This window comes from Olea europaea, chromosome 18, assembly GCF_002742605.1.
Source record: "Olea europaea var. sylvestris chromosome 18, O_europaea_v1, whole genome shotgun sequence".
Classification (NCBI taxonomy): Eukaryota; Viridiplantae; Streptophyta; class Magnoliopsida; order Lamiales; family Oleaceae; genus Olea; species Olea europaea.
Window position 1 is genome coordinate 365,279 of NC_036254.1, and position 25,346 is coordinate 390,624.

The 25,346-nt window shown below is 36.1% G+C and overlaps 3 protein-coding genes across 8 annotated transcripts in view; 1 reads left to right on the top strand and 2 right to left on the bottom strand.

Annotated features, from left to right (window-relative positions):
- Positions 1-8,096, top strand: part of LOC111367042 (uridine kinase-like protein 1, chloroplastic) — a 12,771-nt gene extending 4,675 nt beyond the window's left edge. For 2 of the 5 annotated variants that reach the window (XM_022987727.1, XM_022987730.1), the window contains exons 8-14: positions 374-457; positions 6,626-6,686; positions 6,820-6,943; positions 7,032-7,125; positions 7,235-7,307; positions 7,496-7,578; positions 7,674-8,096. In XM_022987727.1, the coding sequence (XP_022843495.1) occupies positions 374-457; positions 6,626-6,686; positions 6,820-6,943; positions 7,032-7,125; positions 7,235-7,307; positions 7,496-7,578; positions 7,674-7,820 (666 nt within the window). In that variant the 3' untranslated portion in view covers positions 7,821-8,096. Of the gene's footprint in view, positions 1-373; positions 458-544; positions 606-1,514; positions 1,678-1,750; positions 2,002-6,625; positions 6,687-6,819; positions 6,944-7,031; positions 7,126-7,234; positions 7,367-7,495; positions 7,579-7,673 lie in introns of those variants that run through there. The other 3 variants (XR_002697710.1, XM_022987728.1, XM_022987729.1) reach the window with 3 other exon arrangements.
- Positions 8,097-9,944: 1,848 nt separating this feature from the next.
- LOC111367043 (chloride channel protein CLC-b-like) lies at positions 9,945-13,841 on the bottom strand. Its single transcript, XM_022987731.1, has 6 exons — positions 13,423-13,841; positions 13,116-13,316; positions 12,814-12,991; positions 11,815-12,347; positions 10,457-11,609; positions 9,945-10,279 (listed from the first exon to the last, which is right to left on the bottom strand). The coding sequence occupies exons 1-6, from the start codon at positions 13,608-13,610 to the stop codon at positions 10,163-10,165; spliced, it is 2,370 nt and encodes a 789-aa protein (XP_022843499.1). The 5' UTR covers positions 13,611-13,841; the 3' UTR covers positions 9,945-10,162.
- Positions 13,842-20,885: 7,044 nt separating this feature from the next.
- Positions 20,886-23,890, bottom strand: LOC111367044 (30S ribosomal protein S21, chloroplastic-like). Of its 2 annotated transcripts, none has more exons than XM_022987732.1 (2): positions 22,281-22,743; positions 20,886-21,088 (listed from the first exon to the last, which is right to left on the bottom strand). In XM_022987732.1, exons 1-2 carry the CDS (start codon positions 22,730-22,732, stop codon positions 20,980-20,982), a joined length of 561 nt encoding a protein of 186 aa, XP_022843500.1. In that variant the 5' UTR covers positions 22,733-22,743; the 3' UTR covers positions 20,886-20,979. The 2 variants fall into 2 exon arrangements, with proteins under 2 accessions (XP_022843500.1, XP_022843502.1); XM_022987734.1 differs by lacking the exon at positions 22,281-22,743 and adding an exon at positions 23,434-23,890 and having other exon boundaries at positions 20,908-21,088.
- Between the last annotated feature and the right edge of the window lie 1,456 nt (positions 23,891-25,346).

The following is a 25,346-nucleotide window of genomic DNA, read 5'->3' on the forward strand; positions in this document are numbered from 1 at the left end:
AGTTAATAAAGCACGCCTAGACACATATTAAGCGTTCGGCTGCCAAGTTAATTGCTTAATTTTGAGCTTACTGCCAAGTTGTGGCGTTTCGCCCACACCTCGCTTTTCAGGACACTGCATAAAACTGTATATTTTCTTTACAATGACATCGGGGAAAATGTAAAACAAGAAAGTGATGAAAGACAATGATAAAATATTAATAGCTTGTGTTAGTGCGGTCTTCTCTTTATTCTCATTATGACATACTAGGAGTGGAATTTGCATTTCTGAAAATTTCAGTCATTACAGTTTTATCTTCAATCTATTCAGCATTGTTTCTTTCAGTTGTCTATGACTGTAATTGTAATGCTTGCTCTGGACATCTGTTTTACAGATAAGAGGCATGCATACCCTGATTCGTGATCAAGATATATCGAAGCATGACTTTGTGTTTTATTCAGATAGGCTTATTCGTTTGGTAAATTTTTAACTATCTTAATCTTGTCAAAAATGCGAAGTCACTAGAATTTCCAAACATGGAAGTTTTTAATAAGTGGCAATTCAGGTAGTTGAGCATGGTCTTGGTCATTTACCTTTCACTGAAAAGCAAATAGTTACTCCAACAGGTATGCTAAATAGCTGTATTCTAGGGGAGGCATGCCCTCAGTTATATTCCTTCGTCTTTCTATTTTTTTTCCTTTTTCTTCAAAAGCTTTCTTTTCTAGTTTAGTTTCTCCATTATCTCATTAAAGTGAATTTTTGTGCAAAGAATCACTATCGTCATTGTTCAGCCTAGCCTTGAGAAAAGAAACCCAAAAGGAACAAAATCAACATGGTCTAATATGCTTACAAAATGCTTGATTTTGTTTGATCACCTAGCGATGGGTCGAATTGAGTGGGAAAAAAATCCTCTTGTAGCAGGTTCTAAAGTTACTTTTGAAGGCTAAGGTTGTCATTATTTGAATTAAGCCTCACAAAATGTTTGATTTAGTTTGATCATCTAGCAATGGTTCAAATTAAGTGGAAAAACATACTCTTTTCACAGGTTTCAAAATTATTTGAAGTAAGGCTCAATTTGTCATTTTCTTCATCATTGTTGTGGTCCTCAATTTCTACAATATGGCACTTTTTCCTGAACAATGAAGAAATCATCACCGTCATTTTAAGAAGAATTAGAAGTTGTTGGAAACCTCTAAATCTTTTCCTCTCCACTGCCATAGCTGGAAGGATCTAGAAGAATCAAGAATGTATCCATGTCTAGAAGATGCTAGAAGAATCCAATTACTATCACCATCGCCATTTATGGATGTATCTAGAATTAGGATTGTAACATCACCACCATCATAGTAGAACCATCCACCACTGCAATTAATACCTATAAATACAAGGTGGCTATGTGCTTTGTGGATGCATGAGTGATGAGAGAGTGTGTAGAGATAAGTAAGAGTAATTAGTGCTCTCTTGAGTATTATTAGTGGTGTGTTTGTCTAAAATTTTGTAAGTGATTTAATGTCAATAAAATCATTTTCTTTTAGGTTTAAGCTCAACAATTTGGTATCAGAGCTCAACAATTTGGTACCAGAGCGAGGTGGTTGGGAAAGGAATTTTGAGCTTCTCTAGATCGTGCACAAAAGGCGATTGCGAAGCTTTCATAAAACTTGCTTGTAATTCAAGTCATGATGGGCGACCTACAAAGTGGTAGGTGGAATGAGAAAGCTCAATAATCAAAATTATACAATATGACAAACTTACATGGAGTCATATCTCTAAGGCAAGACTTACGGGAGGTAGTTGGCGGAAATGACATGATGTCGGCAGAGGATGCCGGAGCTCTAAAAGAGTGGAGAATGAAAGTAGGTAAGGCTTTGTTTATTATAAAGATAACAGTTAGGAAGAATTGTTGGAGCACATAAGGGATAAGAACACACCAAAACTTTGGCCTCACTGTTCTCGAAGAAAAATGATTTGATGTTGCAATTGCTAGAAAACGAACTGCTCTTGATTACTCAAGGTGAATTGACGGTAAGTCAATATTTCAATAATGTTAAATCTTTCTGTTATGAAATTTCTGAGTTAGATGCTTCAAGTAAGATTTCAGAGTCTAGAATGAGAATAATAATCATATGCTTCAAGTAAGATTTCAGAGTCTAGAATGAGAAGAATAATCATACATGGTTTGAGACTCGAATTTAGAAGTTTTATTGTCACAATATAAGGTTGGCCATTGGTCAATCTTGAGAATTTGCTGATCGATCAAGAAGCGTTAATCGGGCAAATGTTAGGTGCCTTGATAAAGAAAGAAGAGGAAGAAGCACTAAATAGTTATAGAATAAGAGGTTGACCTCGTTAACATAATAATAAAAATTTTAAAAAATAAGCATGAAGAAGGTTCCGTGAACTAAATAAAGTTATGACAAGAGAGGTCAGTCGTCCAAAAGATGTCAACAAAATAATGGCTTGTACCTTGTATGTGGAAAACGAGGTCATTATACTAGAAATTGTTGGTTTAAAAAGGAATTAGCAGAATGTAACATAGCAACCCCTAATAAGGAAGAGAAATACAATAATGAAGAAGTATGGGATGCTGAGGCATCCACAACAATAATCGAGTAGGTTGGGAAGAAGTAATTCAATTCAAATATAAAGAACGAATTAGCGTTGATGATAGTCTTGCCTGAGCAAATGGACTGTGAAGATGATTGGACCGATGACTCAGAAGAGGATATCATGGTGCATGAAAAGCCTTCTTGGTGGACTCTGCAGAGGGAGGAACTACTAGGCTCAAAAAAAGCGATTGAAGAATTACATTCTTTGGAGACATCACAGAGGGTGGAACAGACATTGAAGAGGGTGGATATGCTAGATTCAAAGAAAATAGAAGACAAATTGCAAGTGAAGATCACAGAAGTATGACCCTTTGAAAACCCGCAAGTAGACAGGATCGTGAGCAAGTAATATAATAGTGTGTAGAGGGAGAACTTACGAGTACTATGTGTTTGATCGATTTAAAGCTATTAATACCTTTAATCGAACAGCAATAAAGAGTTGTAGCGAATGGAAGTCTAAATTATCAATTAACTTGAAAGCAAAGTAAAATTTTATCAAATTCGTTAGATATATTGCTAAGATGTAAAATTCCCTTTGCTACTCAATTTTTAGTTCAATAATTTAAATTGATAATTTGAAATCTTGCTTCTTGTTCAATACTCCTATTTTAATTGAAAACATCTCTCAATAGTTATCAATTTTATTCCCCTCATGTGACTTTTCTATCTCTTGATAAAAGTTGCGAGTATGATAAATACATTAAACGAGTTAAAACATCAATAAAAACCGTGTGAAGCATAGATATATATTCTATCTTCTATCGAACCTCACAATGCATATTACTACGTGTCAATGATCTTATTATCTCTCTCGATGACAATAAAACCCACAAACAATTCAATTAATGACCAAGTAATTGAAAAGCAAACAAAATCATAATAAACATCCAAACATTCAAACAAATTAACGTCAATCTAGCTCCTATTTGGAGGAAATTTTTAGGGCAAAAAAATCAATTTTTGGACCGTTTGCACCCATTTGCAGCTATTTTTGCTGACGAAAGCTCTCACATGTAGGTCTTAGGTGACCCAAAAAGGTCAAAAAATTACTTTTTTGGTGGAAAAGTTGCTCCAAACAAGGGCCTAATTTATTCAAACCAAAAGTTTCATAACAAAGGTTTATCTCATCCTAGCAATATGAAAACCTAGCCAAGCATATTGAAATTACAAAACATCATTCTAAGTTGAATAAACATGACTTGAAAATCAAATAATTGAAGAGAAATCTGAAATTCTTGAATATCTTCAATGAGTTCTTAATATCTCTTGAGTTTTCCTTCTTATCTTTGTGCGCACTTCTTGGTGTGAAGTTTTCTCGATGATCTTCTTGCAATTTCACATTGTACTCTACCACAAATATGAATTTCCTTTCATTTTGTGATGAATTGATGGGATATTAGAGTATATTATGTATATGAGAGATATATGAGAGGTCCTTTAATGTATTCTGCTGTTAGGTATTTTTAGGAGTCGAAAATTAGTTAAAAATCATGTCTAAATTGGGTTCTAAAAAAGTTTTAATTGAATAAGGAAAGTAATCTTTGCATGCAGATTTTGTCTCTACACTACAGTCAGTATTTTGATCATAACTTTGTTTCCCGATATCCAATTGAGTTGATTCAAAATGTGTTGAAAAGGTAATTCAAAGGGCTACAATTTTGATAGAAGTATAATTTTTTCCAATTCGAGACTTTTACTATACCAAAAATGGGTCTCAATTTTTGACTGAAAATCTAGAGGATATTTTTTGTGATTGGAAGTTGATTTATGGTAATATTCTGATCATATTCATTTCTTTTTGACTTCTAATTGCTTCCAATTGACTTCTATCAATTTTCAAAGCATCTCTTGTGGTCCAAATCAATAATTGGATATTTGCAATATGGTCCTCAAACTTTGTACTTTGCCATTCCCCCCCTTTCGCTTTTGTCTTCTATTCAACTTTCAGCTATCGAATTTTACATAATAAGCGAAATATACAATAAATTAGGCTATAATTGCTTAAAGAACTATTAAATATCGATATTTTTAAATTCAAATAAGTGTATAAAATAAACTTATCAAAGTACAACGAAGCGACGAGCGATATAAAGATCTACAGGTATCAAATGTCAAAGAAGAATTTATAAAAGCAATACAAAGTCCTGGACAAAATGGTGTGGATCAAAAAATGATGGTGAAGGATCGATAAAGTCAAGTACGTACAAATTTACAATCACAAATAAAGAAGTCGAATAGACATGAGAAATCAAATATCAATTATCTTAATTTGAAAATCGATAAAGATGAAAAGAGCAAGATATATTTGAAGCAGCGGATGCATTAAATGGAAGATCGATAGCTTCAAAACTTGTCGAGCTTGAAGCGATGCTTAACGTGATGAAAAAGAAGAGAGTCAAAATAAAAAGTTGGTGCTAAAGGGGAGAATTGAGGAAATCATCACTGGCATTTTAAGAAGAATTAGAAGTTGCTGGAAACCTCTAAACCTTTTTCCTCTCCACTGCCATAGCTGGAAGCTTCTAGAAGGATCAAGGAGCAGCAAGTGACTTTGATGGAAAAATCTAGAATGCATCCATGCCTAGAAGATGTTAGAAGAATTCAATTACTATCACCATCATCATTTATGGATGTATCTAGAATTAGGATTGTAACTTCACCACCGTCATACTAGTACCATCTACCACCGCTATTAATACTTATAAACACAAGGTGGTTGTGTGCATTGTGGATGCATGTTATGTTGCTCGGACTCTCCAAAAATGGAGAAGTATCCATGTACACATGACATGACATGGATACTGACACAGGATATGGATCGGATTCTTCGTTTTACACTTTGACACGGTGAGAAGATGGCGGAAGGTGTCTTGCTTCTCTGGCGGCTGAAGAATTTGCAGAGAGAGATGTTTGGGGAAGATAATGAATTAGGGTAGACGTTGAGTTTTAGAGTGGTTAAATGGGCTTTTGAGCAGTCTAATAGATTGAGTTAATGAGAGTGTTTTAAATGGGCCCTTGTGAAGTCCAATGAATTTAGATAATGAGTTTATTTTTGTATAATTTAATTTGAGTTTATTTTTATATAATTTTTTTATTTCTTATATTTTATCTTTATGAACATTTTATGCTGTAATTAAAATGAATAAGTGATATATTATTTATTTGGTATTACATTTAAATTTATTTCTATAATTGTTTTTAAATAATATATTAGACATTGAAATTGATTTTTTCCTTAAATTTTTGGAAAAGAATTTATTTTGACTTTAAATTTAAATTGATTTCAAATTATAATTCAATTGTTTAAATTGATTTTAATGAAGGAGTTGATAAACAAATTGAGTTCATTTTTTAACAACCAATATCAGTTAATTATGTTTACAGTTTAATTTAATATTGTGGTTATTTCCTTTAATTGAAAATTTTTTCTGTGTTATTTTGGCATTATTCTATGATTTTTAAAAATAAAAAAATTGCAAAATTTGGATTTTTTTTAACCGTATCCCTATATTTTAATTTTTACAATGATGAGGATCCGACTCCTAAATATGTATCTATATCCGATACCCGCACCCGAGTCCGAGCATCATACGATGCATGAGTGATGAGAGAAAGTGTGCAGAGATAAGTAAGAGTAATTAGTGCTCCCGTGAGTATTATTAGTGGTGTGTTTGTCTTAAATTTTGTAAGTGATTTTATATAAACAAAATAATTTTCTTTTGGGGTTTAAACTCAACAAACAACTACTAGATTTATACGTTGTACTAAAAGAAGTGTGTACGATGTATTTGTATGACAAATATGTTTGGAACAAACTATATTGGAGTCAACCAACCATTTTTCAATCTGAATGCTGACAGGCAATTGGTTGTAAACCATTTTCGTAGACTCATTTTCAAGTTATGCAAACCTGCCCGATTCTTTGTGACTGTGCGCTTCAACGCTGATACATGAAGCAAGTTTGTTGGCATTCTGAACTGCCTGCTAATCATAGAAATATCTGAGCTATGAATTTTTTGAACTTCGCTGGGATTCTATTGCAGGATCATTTTATACTGGTGTTGACTTCTGCAAGAAATTGTGTGGAGTTTCCATTGTTCGAAGGTGAGGGTACTTATTAGAATAATGTGAATGTGGCTTCAGTAATGTTGGTTTACTTATTAGAAGAAAAAGAGTTTTTTGGTTAATTTACTTTGAGGAAACATATTTATTATTTGAAATATTCCTAGTATCTCAGGTTTCACTTTTGAACTCCCTTTAAGCCACCCTTGGATTTGTACCATGAGCTGGGTTTGGGATATTTTACTTTGTAGGCCGTGTTTTCTTCTTGGTTACCTTTTTTTCCCTTTGTTTGTGAGACGGTATTGTTATTTTGGCTCAATTTATAATTCTAAATTTAGTAATTCATCTATGAATTTTTGTTGTTTTTGGTGTCTTTACTTCTCACAGTGGTGAAAGTATGGAAAATGCTCTGCGTGCTTGTTGCAAAGGAATTAAAATTGGGAAAATTCTGATCCACCGTGATGGCGACAACGGGAAACAGGTTATCTTTCACTTGTTTTCTCTAAGGGAGCCATCTACCAGGGTGTCATGTTTGCACTACTTCACAATTGAACGTATAATGCCTTGTTCTTTTTCTCCTATTTGAACAGCTTATATATGAAAAACTTCCAAAAGATATTTCGGAACGCCATGTCCTCCTCCTAGATCCAGTCCTTGCTACAGGTAGCCAAATTTTATCATTCATACATAGTTGCTTGGAAAGTTAAAATTCTAGTGTGAGGGTTTTCTTCCATCTTCCTTTTTGTATTTCCTGCCACATAGTAGAGTGCATGGGAATTGCAGACGAGGCTATACTTTCTATCTTTTTCTTGTATGACATCAAATAACATATTTATTAATTGTTTTTGAAGGTAACTCTGCTAATCAGGCAATTGAGTTACTCATACAGAAAGGTGTTCCAGAGTCTCATATTATTTTCCTAAACCTCATCTCCGTGAGTGCCTTCTGAAACTTTGTTGAAGGAAACTCCTTTTTTGACAGTATTGCAACATTTTCTCACTCTAGTGTTTGCTTTATGTACGAATATAGGCACCGGAGGGAATTCATTGCGTTTGTAAACGTTTCCCCTCATTAAAAATTGTGACATCAGAGATTGATGTGGCACTGAATGAAGAATTTCGCGTGATACCAGGTTTGGGAGAATTTGGTGATCGTTACTTTGGCACTGATGATTGATCCATACAGGTTCAATATTGCGCGTTACCTGTTGGTCTGCTCATTAACTGTAAATTAAGGCCGCCAGTCTGTTTATATTCACACATTACGACGTGCCCTTGTTTTCTGGATGATTATGGGATCGCATATTTTTATGGTTATTTACTATTTAGCATCCCTTAAATCTGAAGGTAACAAAATCACGTTACCCAAGTCTGCGACGACTGGGACTTCGAAGCAATGATGTTACAAAAGCATTTTTTATAGTTCCAATTTCTACCTTATCATTTTCCTATATTTTCATGTTTGTTTACTCTTCATATCGGAAAGTTGGCATATTTTTCTTTATGATGAAGGGACATAAAAGGTTCTGATGAATGACACTTCCCGCACTAATTATATGTTTCGACTCTATAAAAGACTACCCTAAAATCTTGGTACTAGATCCCCTATGAGGCTGGGTGAAATATGTTTGAAATGAAATTCATGTAGTTTCTCAATTGCAAATTCTGAATGCTACCATCTTTGACATAATTTCCTATTCTTTGCAAACAACCAATCTAAGGCTTAGCCCAGTGGCGAATTTAGGATTTTGAGTCAGCACGAATGGTCGTTGATTGTGGACCGTTAACCGCAATAAAGTATTAAGAGCCCGTTTGATGTCATTTTTTTTAAAACAAAAAATGCATTTTGAAATAATGATTTCATGGAGAACTTGAGGTCAAAAATAAGAAAAAAGTTTTGAATTTGCGTGTAATATTATTTTATTGAAAAATGTATGGTTAAAAATAAGATAGATAAAAATGTATTTTGAAAAAAAAATGAAAATAAAACAAGGCCTAAAATTTAAATATAACAATTATTTTATTCATATTGAATATATATAATTCTGTTATATGAAATAAATCGTATATTCACCAAATGATATTGTTGCCAAGTATCGTATAATTTAAAGGAAGGGCATGATTTTGAATCTTTATAATTTTATTAAACCCAATAAATGTAATATATCTTATTTTGTTGAATTAAATGCGAAAAGCAATAAATTTCACAGTGGTCAGGCTTTCAATGATTATAATAAGGGTTCAAGGTTTGAATATCATCAAACTCTTTCCTATTGCATTAATTTTGATAGTTGTTGTAAACTAAAAAATTTGCACAATGAATTGGCTGTGAAGAGATTTGAAATCGGGACTTGCAAAATATAAATATAAGCTCTAACCACTTCAACTAGAGGAGAATTTAGAAGAGGAAAGAATTATCAATAATATAACCTAAAACCTTAATTTATTGTTAGTCAAAAAAAATGACTTTCGATGGATCCAGCTAGAACGACCGTCCTAGCTCATCACTACCTAGATCCGCCACTACCCGCCTTAGCCAACAGATTAAAAGCACCATCAGATATTCTTGATGGCACATTTTCCTCGCTGCACTTGTTTTGCAATATTAGTCTCCTGTAGGATCTTCGTCGCCATAATTCAATCCTGTCATGCTTGGAGGAATTGGGACACTGAGGCTGTTAAAATTATATATTCTTGTTTAATAATCACGGGAAATGATTTTCCATCTCAAAGAGCTTTATAGTTTTTCTTAATGTAAGGTAATTTCCGTCGTAATAACCCAGTCTCTTAAATAATTATATGCCCAATTGTTTGGACATTATTCATTGTTAATTGGGTAACAAAATATTTATCGGAATCAGGAAGTGGAGAATCAATCTACACAGACGGGGCTTCTCGGCATGGCGAATCCAAACGAACTAATATCCCACGGATTAGTGAAATGAAATTTGCTATTTCTAATAGTAAGAGAGAACAAACGTGTATTTGTTGAGTTGCAGCCTGTGGCCTGTGGGGATGTTAACATTGATTTCAAAGTAAAGCCGATTTGGCCATCTCCTCTGTCGTAAAGTAATTATTCGTTCCGAGGTTCAAAAGTTTACTTGGTTGCTGGTAGAGTAGTGTAATCGTATGTTTATGCTTCTGATTCCTGCTATATGGACCAAGTTCTATGATCCTAGCACTGTAAAAGGAAACACAAAATATTGGAAAGAATTTGAACATTTTAAACTGTGCTAATAATGGCAAAATTATTTATGGAGCAAATGCAATCTTTGTTCAGGTTTATTTGAATGAATAGAAGTATTCCAATTCTGTATTTATTCCCTCTCAATGGGTCTAATGAGGTAACGTGTATCATAAACTGAAGCTTGCTTGAGATGATGTTTCACATGATTAACGTTTCACACACCTATGGTTGCCATTTACCTATGAATCTCGAAAAGAATGGAAAGCTGTAAATGCAAAATTAAAGTAGAAAAATCTACAAAAGAATGCCATGTTTCTCTTTCCATCTTGTGTTCAGAGCTTCAATGTCCCTTTTTTACTTCCACTGGATTTTTCTAGATGAGGGAAGGCACTCAAAATGTTGTGGGCTCTCAAATCTTGCCTAGTCAAAATTCCCACCACCGGAAACACCTGTCAAAGAAGCAAACGTCAGGTCAGATGTTTCAATTCTTAGAGAAATTGGTTTCACCATTTTCTTTGCATTATATGTTTTTCACTCAATATCACGTTACACGAGAAATTCTTCTTACCATTAGTGGAAGGATTCTAGAACTGAAGTTCTTAAATATAATTAGCTCATGAACTTACCCCGGCTGCTTGATATTTAGGTAAAATGAGCATGTGACGGAGCCCAACCTGCCTGAAGAGCACCATAGCCTTTGCCACTGATATGCTTTCGACCACAGTGTATGGGGTTGTATTGGTTAGGGGGTGCAAGTCTACATACATCTCCATTTCGTCCTCTGTCACCATTACCTCTTCTATCTTCACCCCCCTTTCAGCTAGATCGATGGATGTAAATTTCTCTCTAACTTCCCATTCCTCTGTTCTCCTTCTTTCTTGCAGGAACCATTTCTTCTTTAGCACTAAAACAAGATGAGCTCTTAGGACTAATCCATGCAGTTCAGTTGCTCCAATTCGCGAACCCATTGGTGGTACCACCCCTTCATCTACAACTGGGAAACCATTGTGTGTGGTGTTCTTCAAGATTTCCACAATACGTCCCACCTTCTCAATACCACTAAGAGTTACGACTGCTGGCTTTACATCAGCAAGCTCTCCAACTGTGATATTTCTCATCCATGGCTCAGGATGTGCATCCAAGAAAGGAAGTCCCTTTAGTTCCAGTATTATTTCATAGATGCTTGGATTGAAGCAGTCTCCTACAGTTTTAGCAATTAGTAGAACTAGCATTGTAATGGGTAGCAAGAGAAGGTTGTTGGTAAGTTCAAGAAATATGACACAGAGAGAAACTGTCATCCTCATTGAACCAGCCATGAGGGAAGCCGCTCCAAGAACGGCATAAAGTCCCTGATCAATTTTTGTGTATGGTCCCATGGCAGTACCAAGCATGCGACCATAAGCTGAACCCATGAGGATGATAGGGAGGAACAGACCAGATGGGACGGCAATGCCAAATGTTACAAGTCCCAAAATGCAATACAGTGCAAAGAAGATAATTAGGGAAAGAATTTCATATTCTCTTGGAGTACTGATGGAAAAGATGTTCCGAACAGCATCATCGTTGGTTGTAAGGAGAAGAGTAGCTAGGTCGTTGTAGTAATCCTTTGGGCAGTTGAATTGCTTGAAGTTTCCTGCCCTTCCAGTTGTGGGACAGGAAGAATCTGGTAGCGAGGGATCACAAGGTCGGCATCTTGCAAGGAAAGGAAGTCCATAGAGGCACACAGAGGTGAAAATGGAGACACTAAGGGCTAAAAGAAGTTTATGAAATTTTCCCTTCCTGCAAAATGACCGCAAACTGAAAGGTCAGATTTAATTTACAGGGTGAGTTTTGATTGAAGGCATATGTTCAGGAAGTTTTTCGAACTTGAGACAAATTTTCCAAGCAATGATTGATACAGTTGACTACACTTTACCATATTTGCTACCTCAAAATCTACTCAGACAATCATGACCTGGACATGGAAATAAAAGTTTGTGCTTACTCATTTATGAGATTGTAGACCCTCAGGATCTTGTGGAGAAGATGGTTGTAGAGGCTCCCTAAGACGCCACCAAGGACTCCTATTAGAGCAACAGGGATAATGTCGACGGCGTGGTACCTTACGGAAACATTACTGACATCAAACATGATCAACCCTCCTTTCCCAAATAGTCCACAGTTTCCAGATTTGCAGATTTCCATGAAGGCCCTAAGCACGACCACCACAACTGCAGTACCGAAGAAAGTTCTCCAGAGGAGTGCACTTCTCCACCACGTTGCCACCTCCTCAAGAGCAAAGAGGACACCACCAACTGGGGCACGGAAAGCAGCACAGACTCCAGATGATGCACCACAGGTGATGAGATCACGACGGTCCCTGTCATTATTGAAGTACCTTAGCCAGCGCCATTTTAAACGGTAATTGTCTGGCCCACCTTGACCTAATAGCGAAGCAATGCAGCTCCCTATGTGTACCAAAGGCCCTTCTTTTCCAAGATCTAAGCCTGCAGACACAGCTCCAACGCTTCCAATGATCTGTAATGGTGAAGATTGAAGATAGTAGTAAACCTTCCAGCTAAAAACAGGTGTATGAAACTTTCAGCATATTCATTGATAATTTTCCCCTCATAAATATCATATAAAGGGAATTCTCTCCCTCGATCCTTATGAAAGTATATTTACATTTATGTCCATCATGAAACTGTATCCTTCATTACCACAATTGTGAGCCAATAGAGAAGGTTGCAGCAAAGCTATACTCAGTTATGGAAACAACTGTTGTTGGTATTAAGTTAACATGTCCTGATTTAAACTGATACAAATATAATAGTTAATAAAAAGTATCACCATCAATAACAATTCTGAACTGATATCTGATAAGAAGCCAACTAAGTACTGGTCAATAGATAGTTCATAAATCATTTCTCAAAATTGATTTAACATTTGCCGTTCTCTAATAAAACAACAAAAAACTAAGTTTTGTTCCCAGCAAATGATGCACCTTAACGATCAATGTTGTTGCACCAAACATATTTGGGGTATCAACTCCATTCAGATAAGCTTTAATTTCTGGAATCCCGGGACCAGCTGCTGTAGGCGCAAAACAAACACAGAGGATGGCAGCTACCAAGGTTAAAAGAAAATTTGCTCCAGCAAAATATGCAAACCCCATTAGGTATCTGCACCCACCAAAATAATTTCCAATCCATTTCAAAATCACCATTACTTTAGTGTCATATCGATTTAGCTATTAGCAAGACAGTTGAAAAATATAAATTAGAATGAAAATGCATTCAACAGTACCTTTCCTCCTCAATGTAGTTAATAACAGCAAGAAGTTTGTACCCTGCTATGTTTTCAACTGCAACATTGATGAGAGTGGCTATTAGTCCTGTTAGAAGCCCAACTAGGAATGCCAGTGTCCATTTCAAGAAGATATACTGCAATACTTGGACTTTTGATCTGCTTCTCCAGTCATGTTTGAACAGATCATTTTCATTGATCCTAGAAAATGTTGATACATATACGTTGATGTTCTGAATGGTCAAGGGATCATAAGGAAGAAAAAGAGGAATTTAAAGTTCAATATTTTATTTTATTCTTCTCTTACTCAAAATCCAAGCTTTCTATATGAGAAACCTTGGCTCCAACTATGGCAAGTGGACTTGAAGAAAGCGTAAGGTTTCTTTTGAGCAGAGACTGATGGAGGCTGTTGCTCTCGGGGTCCTTTTCTTCGTAAACTGCTTCTCCATCCACGATTGTTGCAGTTGATTCTGCAAACTTGTTCACCTCCTCCATCAGGTCAGTGGCTGAAGCAAAGAAGAAGAAGCTTAAGGGGATTGACCAAGACAGTTATCAGTTCCAATTTCAATAGGGTAAGCTGTTCCTCTCTTTTTGGATTTTATAAAATTTTAAAAAATAGTGCTGCAGTTATGCACTGCCTTCATTCATGCTGGACTTTTTGTACTTGAGGGTTTCTATATGTAGCAGTAATGATCATGCTTTGTTGGAAGGTTGTCATTCATTATCAATTGGAAATCACAAATATATCTTATAATGCAGTATGGAAAAAGGAAATGAAATATTCTTATACATTCTTGAAAGGTCATAATTAGCCTGGGGTTGTTGTCAACAAATAATTATAAGCATCTTATTACTCTATGGAAAGTTGAAATCTTATTATAAAGAATAATTAGATATCAATACATTTAGTGACATGAATGAAATTTGGTAAAATAATAATCTCAGATTATTTTGAAATGTCCCTCACCCAGCAATCCTTTTCTTGTAAAAAGGATAGAAAACTTTTGCATGCAACATTGGACAAAAACTCAACAGTAAATAAACAAGATTGAACTCCTTTTTATTTCTTATTATCAGTGTTGTCTCATATGTGTTGTTATTACCAAGATACTGTAATTATGTAGTAACTGTACATGTTGGATCTATAAATGTTGGAAAACCCTTCTTGCACAGACCCCTGTGCACACTGTGCACAGGGTGTGCACAGGGGTCTGTGCATATAGCACATCCCATAAATGTTATCTGTACTAAAATTTATTCCCACATGTATCATGTTATGGGGTCCACCCCCTTGTGCACACCCTGTGCACAGGGATCTGTACATATAGCACATCCCATAAATGTTATCTGTACTAAAATTTATTCCCACATGTATCATGTGGTATGTGGCCTCAAGTTGCTGCTTTGACAGATAAGCACCATCTTTTGATTGGAACACTTGTACGTTTATATATGGAGATCTGATCCAGCGTTGCAAAACAAAATGCCCTTTCAAGCAGTTGATAAGTCACTTTATCCAAATCTGTACACAGGTATATATACATATATTAATTTGCAATGATTAACCAAGAATTGATTATTATTTGTACTAAAATTTATTCCCACATGTGTCATGTGGTATGTGGTCTCAATTTGCTGCTTTGACAGATAAGCACCATCTTTTGATTGGAACACTTGTACGTTTATATATGGAGATCTGATCCAGCGTTGCAAAACAAAATGCCCTTTCAAGGAGTTGATAAGTCACTTTATCCAAATCTGTACACAGGTATATATACATATATTAATTTGCAATGATTAACCAAGAATTGATTATTTTGAAATGTTGTTTCACATTTTAATCAATCCATCCACATCGGCGGCCTTCCATTTGTTTTTATATTCTGGAGTCAGTGGAGTGGAGCCGTTTTTAATATTTCTTGGACCGGAACAAGTGGCAATCAGTGTTCAAATCATTCATCATCTTATGTTTCTTTTATCCGTTTTGGATATTGATTACGCTCTATAATCCATATTGTTTATGAGAATATATTCTATTATTATTGAAAAATATCACTTTGGATTTATACTTTGTACAACCGTAGGGGAAAAGGAGAAGACGACGTAACTAGCCCCTCGGGGCATAGTCCAGTGGTGCAAAGGATAGGAGTGAGGTTATTTTATGCGTCGTTGGCAGCCGCAGCGTGGGGGTTTGATTCCTGAGATATGCAATTGGACTTTTTGTATGCACAGTGTACAGACAGCTCTTGTTCTCTGACTTGTTGGGCACATTCCGCGATTTACCTCCTTTACAAAGCTCTAAGAGCAGGGCGATGGGAGCCCTCAAAATTGGGGTTCAACCTTTTTATTTTTATTTTTATTTTGAGAAGACGACGTAACTATGTCAATTGTTCCCAACTTTTGGGCTTAAACAGAAGCGATTCTGGTAGCGTTTATAACCTATTATGCCAGAAGGTGCAAGTAATGAGACTGAAAATTGTGGAATTAAATAGAAAGTAGATAAGATTGTCCTATGATGTAATGTAAAACAATGTCGAGGCGCCAATTCTTTTGACCAGGAATGTGTACAGTGTAGGGTAGCCACAAATCAAATACGTGGCCGGACAGGGCGGTGGCCAACCATTATCATCGTGCATTTGGAAATTTATTTGTGGTGGGAGCTAAAACCCCACTCCTTGGTAAGAAGTCTTGTTATAAAGACTAAGACTTTAAAAATGGTAATAATTTTTTGTTTTTTTAAAAAAAATCAAAATAATGTTATTGCTATATTAATAATTAATGTTTATTTTCTTCTTAATCTTCTCTGCTTTGTTTCACCTTTTTGGTAATATTTTAAGACCACGTGAATGAATATATTATGGGCTTGTTTGAGCCATATTATACAGAAAAAATGCATTATTGATGTTAAATCAATGGGAAATGTGGTTAAAAATAAGGAAAAGTTTTAGATTTGTGCGTAATATTATTTTATTGAAGAATGTATGATCGAAATGATGTCAAATTACTGTTGAAAAATATATTTTGTTTGAATATAATGTGGCTCAAATGGGGCTATATGTATAGAAGATGATTAGCGCCTTAGTGATAGTGATGCTGAGTTGACCAAACTTCTCTTCAAGAAGTAAAGCAATCCAATTGCAAATTGTCGATTTGGTTTCCATGTCTTCAATAATTTAGAATGGCAGAAGCAAACAATCCAACTGCAATTGTTGATTGTGTTGTATAATTTTGAAAGGCAACATCCCATAAGTATTCATTTTTACTTTTTGATTTATTCAAGAGTAATATTATTTAGTTTGACACTACTAATGCTAAGTGATTATTATTGAAAAATATCACTTTGGATTTATACTTTGTACAACCGTAGGGGAAAAGGAGAAGACGACGTAACTAGCCCCTCGGGGCATAGCCCAGTGGTGGTGCAAAGGACAGGAGTGAGGTTGTCTCATGCATTGCTGACAGCCGCAGCGTGGAGGTTCGATTACTGAGATATGCAATTGGACTTTTTGTATGCGCAATGTATAGACAGCTCTTGTTCTCTGGCCTGCTGAGCACATCCCGAGATTTACCTCCCTTACAAATCTTTAGAAGCGGGGCGATGGGAGCCCTCAAAATTGAGGTTCAACCTTTTTATTTTTATTTTGAGAAGACGATGTAACTATGTCAATTGTTCCCAACTTTTGGGCTTCAACAGAAGTGATTCTGGTAGTGTTTATAACCTATTATGCCAGAAGGTGCAAGTAATGAGACTGAAAATTGTGGAATTAAATAGATAGTAGATAAGATTGTCCTATGATGTAATGTAACACAATGCCGAGGCGCCAATTCTTTTGACCAGGAATGTGTACAGTGTAGAGTAGCCACAAATCAAATACGTGGCCGGACAGGGCGGTGGCCAACCATTATCATCGTGCACTTGGAAATTTATTTGTGGTGGGAGTCAAAACCCCACTCCTTGGTAAGAAGTCTTGTTATAAAGACTAAGACTTTAAAAATGGTAATAATTTTTTGATTTTTTTTTTTTAAAATCAAAATAATGTTATTGCTATATTAATAATTAATGTTTATTTTCTTCTTAATCTTCTCTACTTTGTTTTACCTTTTTTGTAATATTTTAAGACAACGTGAATGAATATATTATGGGCTTGTTTGAGCCATATTATATGGAAAAAATGCATTATTGATGTTAAATCAGTGGGAAATGTGGTTAAAAATAAGGAAAAGTTTAGATTTGTATGTAATATTATTTTATTGAAGAATGTATGATCGAAATGATGTTAAATCACTATTAAAAAATATATTTTTTTTGAATATAATGTGGCTCAAACGGGACTATATGTATATGTATAGAAGATGATTAGCGCCTTAGTGATAGTGATGCTGAGTTGACCAAACTTCTCATCAAGAAGTAAAGCAATCCAATTGCAAATTGTCGATTTGGTTTCCATGTCTTGAATAATTTAGAATGGCAGAAGCAAACAATCCAACTGCAATTGTTGATTGTGTTGTATAATTTTGGAAGGCAACATCCCATAAGTATTCATTTTTACTTTTTGATTTATTCAAGAGTAATATTATTTAGTTTGACACTACTAATGCTAAGTAACATTAACATTATTCTTTATACGAAGATAACTTGAGTCCACCACCATATTGTTTTTGGTCATTGTTAGTCTCCAACATTAATTCTTCCTTATTATTGTTCTTTCTTTCTTCCTGAATTGTCTATTGTTGAGGTTCATCATTTTTCAACTATCTCTTATTGTCAAAACTATCCCGTATCCTGCAATGCAGTTTTATTCATTTTCAGATTCACTCATGAGTGATGATAATAGATATTTAGGTATTTACAATAAAAATAAATAAATTGTCTACTCGAGTGCCTGCAACGTAAAATATCAATTGTGACTCACTCTTATAAACACAACTATTTCTAAACATTTGCCAAATATATGCTTAGTCTTCACCCATACTGTTCAATCAAATTATTCTGAAAACCCAGAGTTACATTTTGAAAGACTGAATTAATATCCCAAGGCAACAGCACTAAAAATGCCAAAATCAAATGAATTCCAGGGAACATACATTTACTAAAAGTCTCTTTCAGAGTGGGGGAAAAATTACATAGCAGTAAGGAGAGCTAATACGGAAGATCAATAGGGAAGGTCGCCTTCAGGTAGATCCCAATTATCATCCTCCTCTTCCTTCTTGTTCTTGGGCGTCTCTTGTCTATCCTGAGTGAAGTTTCTTGATTGAGGGCGTCTGTTGTAGTGAAAGTAACATTATCATTGAAGAATACGATACGAGTATGATAACTTTCCAATGTATCCATTTGCTTTTATTCAGCCAAAAAATTTAAAAATAAAAAATAAAAAAAATCATCACAATTGTGTACCATGGCTAATATAAGCATGAAAAACTATAAACAATAGATGTCCGCCCTCTAATATATCCCCAATCTACCTCAAGGGTCTTAGAAACGAAAAGAAACTCAAGCTAACATATTACTATCACAGAGCATTTGGATATCAAAGAAAAATGGCCTTGGGCTGTCCAAAATCTGCTCGAAAAAGCTAGATCATTATGAAGCAAAATGGAGATCACATTTTGGAGGGAAGAGACAGTCACTTCAGATTGCATGCCTAGTGCTGGTTGTCTTGAAAAGTGCTAAAAGTCCCAAAGCAAGCTGATTTGAAGGAGAAATTTGGGTCATCCTCAAGCTAGACAAGTTGGGTGTACCTAACATAGGAAGCAAAGTAGAGGAGTTTTATGGGGTTGTGTGAGCTGAGTGAGTGTTTGTAATTCCTAATCTATGTATCCCTCGAATTTCTTTCCTTTACCTTTTAATCCACTACGAAGATGGTCTAGTTATGGATTTGCTGACTCTTGGCAATGGCAGTACTACTTTGACGTCTAGATCTTTATGAGAAAAACCTCTCACTCACTTTCTCCATTGTAAATGCAATTCCGGAGGTAAGATGGCCATGTCACCATCCAAATTTTTTGTCCGACACTAAACTTTATGCTAACAAACCAACTATCCATCAGAAAAAAGTGCAATGTAATTTGAAAAGAGTGAAAGAAAAAGGGTATCTTCTCCTTTCAGAGGGGATTTTCAAAACTTCTCTTCAAGAAGTAAAGCAATCCAATTGCAAATTGTCGATTTGGTTTCCATGTCTTGAATAATTTAGAATGGCAGAAGCAAACAATCCAACTGCAATTGTTGATTGTGTTGTATAATTTTGAAAGGCAACATCCCATAAGTATTCATTTTTACTTTTTGATTTATTCAAGAGTAATATTATTTAGTTTGACACTACTAATGCTAAGTAACATTAACATTATTCTTTATACGAAGATAACTTGAGTCCACCACCATATTGTTTTTGGTCATTGTTAGTCTCCAACATTAATTCTTCCTTATTATTGTTCTTTCTTTCTTCCTGAATTGTCTATTGTTGAGGTTCATCATTTTTCAACTATCTCTTATTGTCAAAACTATCCCGTATCCTGCAATGCAGTTTTATTCATTTTCAGATTCACTCATGAGTGATGATAATAGATATTTAGATATTTACAATAAAAATAAATAAATTGTCTACTCGAGTGCCTGCAACGTAAAATATCAATTGTGACTCATTCTTATAAACACAACTATTTCTAAACATTTGCCAAATATATGCTTAGTCTTCACCCATACTGTTCAATCAAATTATTCTGAAAACCCAGAGTTACATTTTGAAAGACGGAATTAATAGCCCAAGGCAACAGCACTAAAAATGCCAAAATCAAATGAATTCCAGGGAACATACATTTACTAAAAGTCTCTTTCAGAGTGGGGGAAAAATTACATAGCAGTAAGGAGAGCTAATACGGAAGATCAATAGGGAAGGTCGCCTTCAGGTAGATCCCAATTATCATCCTCCTCTTCCTTCTTGTTCTTGGGCGTCTCTTGTCTATCCTGAGTGAAGTTTCTTGATTGAGGGCGTCTGTTGTAGTGAAAGTAACATTATCATTGAAGAATACGATACGAGTATGATAACTTTCCAATGTATCCATTTGCTTTTATTCAGCCAAAAAATTTAAAAATAAAAAATAAAAAAAATCATCACAATTGTGTACCATGGCTAATATAAGCATGAAAAACTATAAACAATAGATGTCCGCCCTCTAATATATCCCCAATCTACCTCAAGGGTCTTAGAAACGAAAAGAAACTCAAGCTAACATATTACTATCACAGAGCATTTGGATATCAAAGAAAAATGGCCTTGGGCTGTCCAAAATCTGCTCGAAAAAGCTAGATCATTATGAAGCAAAATGGAGATCACATTTTGGAGGGAAGAGACAGTCACTTCAGATTGCATGCCTAGTGCTGGTTGTCTTGAAAAGTGCTAAAAGTCCCAAAGCAAGCTGATTTGAAGGAGAAATTTGGGTCATCCTCAAGCTAGACAAGTTGGGTGTACCTAACATAGGAAGCAAAGTAGAGGAGTTTTATGGGGTTGTGTGAGCTGAGTGAGTGTTTGTAATTCCTAATATATGTATCCCTCGAATTTCTTTACTTTACCTTTTAATCCACTACGAAGATGGTCTAGTTATGGATTTGCTGACTCTTGGCAATGGCAGTACTACTTTGACGTCTAGATCTTTATGAGAAAAACCTCTCACTCACTTTCTCCATTGTAAATGCAATTCCGGAGGTAAGATGGCCATGTCACCATCCAAATTTTTTGTCCGACACTAAACTTTATGCTAACAAACCAACTATCCATCAGAAAAAAGTCCAGGGAACATACATTTACTAAAAGTCTCTTTCAGAGTGGGGGAAAAATTACATAGCAGTAAGGAGAGCTAATACGGAAGATCAATAGGGAAGGTCGCCTTCAGGTAGATCCCAATTATCATCCTCCTCTTCCTTCTTGTTCTTGGGCGTCTCTTGTCTATCCTGAGTGAAGTTTCTTGATTGAGGGCGTCTGTTGTAGTGAAAGTAACATTATCATTGAAGAATACGATACGAGTATGATAACTTTCCAATGTATCCATTTGCTTTTATTCAGCCAAAAAATTTAAAAATAAAAAATAAAAAAAATCATCACAATTGTGTACCATGGCTAATATAAGCATGAAAAACTATAAACAATAGATGTCCGCCCTCTAATATATCCCCAGTCTACCTCAAGGGTCTTAGAAACGAAAAGAAACTCAAGCTAACATATTACTATCACAGAGCATTTGGATATCAAAGAAAAATGGCCTTGGGCTGTCCAAAATCTGCTCGAAAAAGCTAGATCATTATGAAGCAAAATGGAGATCACATTTTGGAGGGAAGAGACAGTCACTTCAGATTGCATGCCTAGTGCTGGTTGTCTTGAAAAGTGCTAAAAGTCCCAAAGCAAGCTGATTTGAAGGAGAAATTTGGGTCATCCTCAAGCTAGACAAGTTGGGTGTACCTAACATAGGAAGCAAAGTAGAGGAGTTTTATGGGGTTGTGTGAGCTGAGTGAGTGTTTGTAATTCCTAATATATGTATCCCTCGAATTTCTTTACTTTACCTTTTAATCCACTACGAAGATGGTCTAGTTATGGATTTGTTGACTCTTGGCAATGGCAGTACTACTTTGACGTCTAGATCTTCATGAGAAAAACCTCTCACTCACTTTCTCCATTGTAAATGCAATTCCGGAGGTAAGATGGCCATGTCACCATCCAAATTTTTTGTCCGACACTAAACTTTATGCTAACAAACCAACTATCCATCAGAAAAAAGTGCAATGTAATTTGAAAAGAGTGAAAGAAAAAGGGTATCTTCTCCTTTCAGAGGGGATTTTCATTGTCTACAACAAAAGGGTAAATAGCTCCAAAACTCGACTGAACAATAATATAGTGCTTATAGACAATGGGCCCGTATGGATCAAAAGAAAAATTAAGCAGCCTGTATGCACTAAAACGAAAGCAAACAGCACAATATAAGAACAAATTGACTAATAATTATAGCAATTCCAAGACTTCAAAAACTTGTCAACTCAAAAACGGGACAAGAAACCACAAAGCAGTTCAAAATCCACTAATCGCCCAACTACACACATTCATAGATCAATATACAGAACAAATTGAATAGAATTCAGCCAACTGAACTGAGAATGAAAGAGAAAATAAGAAATGGAACCTGCGACGATTGCGCTTGGCAGCCTCGCGAGATTTGCGCTTCTTCTCTTCCTGCTTGTTCTCGAAGAAGCGGCGGCGCTTGCATTCCTGAATGACGCCGGCCCTCATAACCTCCCGTCGGAACCGACCGAGTAGCTTCTCCTCCGGCTCATTGTCATCGACGATTACCTGGACATTATACGCCGACCGGAAGAAGAGGGTGTTGGCGTACGCGAGGGAGGGGCACACGACGGACATGACATCGGAAGAGCAGGAGGATGATAAGGACAATAGGTTTTGCTGGAGTTCAGTTGAGGAGTAGACTAGTGGAGCCCACCGATCTTTGGTGGCGGCGGTGGCGGAGGAAGAGCGGGAGAGGTGGGACGGCGGAGCAGAGCGTTGTTTTGAGGGCGTGAAGAAAGAGAAGAGGTTGGGTGTGGATGAGGCGGCCATTAATTTTGTGGTTGTGTTCATATTCCACTACTCTTTTGTTTCATACCGTACTTTGGATAGGGAATTATTTTGGGCTCACTATGTATCCCTCGAATTTCTTTCCTTTACCTTTTAATCCACTACGAAGATGGTCTAGTTATGGATTTGCTGACTCTTGGCAATGGCAGTACTACTTTGACGTCTAGATCTTTATGAGAAAAACCTCTCACTCACTTTCTCCATTGTAAATGCAATTCCGGAGGTAAGATGGCCATGTCACCATCCAAATTTTTTGTCCGACACTAAACTTTATGCTAACAAACCAACTATCCATCAGGAAAAATTGCAATGTAATTTGAAAAGAGTGAAAGGAAAAGGGTGTCTTCTCCTTTCAGAGGGGATTTTCATTGTCTACAACAAAAGGGTAAATAACTCCAAAACTCGACTAAACAATAATATAGTGCTTATAGACAATGGGCCCGTATGGATCAAAAGAAAACTTAAGCAGCCTGTATGCACTAAAACGAAAGCAAACAGCACAATATAAGAACAAATTGACTAATAATTATAGCAATTCCAAGACTTCAAAAACTTGTCAACTCAAAAACGAGACAAGAAACCACAAAGCAGTTCAAAATTCACTAATCGCCCAACTACACACATTCATAGACCAATATACAGAACAAATTGAATAGAATTCAGCCAACTGAACTGAGAATGAAAGAGAAAATAAGAAATGGAACCTGCGACGATTGCGCTTGGCAGCCTCGCGAGATTTGCGCTTCTTCTCTTCCTGCTTGTTCTCGAAGAAGCGGCGGCGCTTGCATTCCTGAATGACGCCGGCCCTCATAACCTCCCGTCGGAACCGACCGAGTAGCTTCTCCTCCGGCTCATTGTCATCGACGATTACCTGGACATTATACGCCGACCGGAAGAAGAGGGTGTTGGCGTACGCGAGGGAGGGGCACACGACGGACATGACATCGGAAGAGCAGGAGGATGATAAGGACAATAGGTTTTGCTGGAGTTCAGTTGAGGAGTAGACTAGTGGAGCCCACCGATCTTTGGTGGCGGCGGTGGCGGAGGAAGAGCGGGAGAGGTGGGACGGCGGAGCAGAGCGTTGTTTTGAGGGCGTGAAGAAAGAGAAGAGGTTGGGTGTGGATGAGGCGGCCATTAATTTTGTGGTTGTGTTCATATTCCACTACTCTTTTGTTTCATACCGTACTTTGGATAGGGAATTATTTTGGGCTCAATAAAGTAGTTTGATTAGTTGGGCTGACTCATATTGGGCCTACATTACCCAACGATTGGAAAAGTTATGATCCAATTTATATTTCTGGGCCACTTAATTGGAAGAAAAATCGTCAACCTAAAGAGAGCATGCATGTGCAAAAAACCTATACCAACTTACTCTTATTATCTCAAAATCTAATAATTAATAAAATTTCAGGATACAATGATGGATAATGTCCGTCTAATTTCAATTTTCTCTATCATAAGTGACATGAAATTATAAAAAGAAAAATTTAATTTCAACTTTGCATCAATTTGTTAGCAAATATACAGCAAGAAATAATGTATATGCCACTGATAATATAATTTTGCATGCAGGCAAATCCATGGATTTTTAGAATATAACTTTCCCTTTCTGTTCTGTGTGTGAGAAGGTAAGAGGTAAAGAACGATGAATTCTACTAAAAATGGATTTGGGTTTCTAGTTAAGATACGATAAATAAATATGTTATGAAAAGATTATTTTATTAACAAAAATCTTGGTCTAAAATATATTTAATAGGATGACTTAGGTGGCCATTTTGTAGAAAAATTCCCACGACAAATGGGCATGCAAAGAAGCTCAGTTTAGGTCCCCGAGTCTAGTCTACTTAAAAAAAGCTCGCATGTACTGCTATGAATCAATAATTAGTTGAAGGTTTCAGGTCATTAGTGCTTTAACCAATTAACACACTTCTTTAAATCTGTGGTCATTAGGTTTCCAAGGTCAGAGTAGTGTGGAAGCTGTGTTTTGTAAATGAGAGGTGTTCGATCTTTATGAGATTAGAAGGGAGATTGGATTTAAAGAATATTCTAGTTTCATGTTGGCTACTGGGGAAAGCGGTTCGATCAAGAATTTAAGTCTCCAAGGAAGCTCCCAAGTTTACCATCAGATCCTTGTTTTACGTCTGGAGATAAAGAGTCGCTCTGTGCAGGGACACATCTTATTGTCTCAGGCAATGAGATTGATGGTCTTATTGTTTGGAGGTATGAATTGGTAAAGAACAAATGGTACAAGCGTCCATCTATGAATTCTTGGGAGCTCATACCAGACCCGTTGAAAGATGATCCTGTACAATTGTCCCATTCACCGTCTCTTGTTGCTGTTATAAATATTGAGTTATACTCACTTGAAGCTTCTTCAAACCAGCTGAAGCCTGAAGATGTACTTGAACAAGACAAATAAATAGAAAAATTTGGGCCAGTAATAGTTCCAGTAAGAGCTGATGGCAGCAGAGGTTGGGGTGTCGCATTCAAGTCAAATAAATGGAAACATGAGGATTGCAGTGTTACCCGGATGCATTCATGAGGATTCGAGTCCCGTCAACTTTACTTTGGGAAAAGAGAGCTTGGGGGGGGGGGGGGGGGGGCCCCCAAAAAAAGG

Coding starts and splice junctions, on each gene's coding strand:
- LOC111367043 (XM_022987731.1), bottom strand. CDS start 13,610: ATGGAGGAGGTGAACAAGTTTGCAGAATCAACTGCAACAATCGTGGAT. Junction 13,317..13,422: donor ATAGAAAGCTTGGATTTTGA/GTAAGAGAAGAA, acceptor AACATTTTCTAG/GATCAATGAAAATGATCTGT. Junction 10,280..10,456: donor CTAAATATCAAGCAGCCGGG/GTAAGTTCATGA, acceptor CTTCTTTGACAG/GTGTTTCCGGTGGTGGGAAT.
- LOC111367044 (XM_022987732.1), bottom strand. CDS start 22,732: ATGAACACAACCACAAAATTAATGGCCGCCTCATCCACACCCAACCTC. Junction 21,089..22,280: donor GCCAAGCGCAATCGTCGCAG/GTTCCATTTCTT, acceptor TCACTACAACAG/ACGCCCTCAATCAAGAAACT.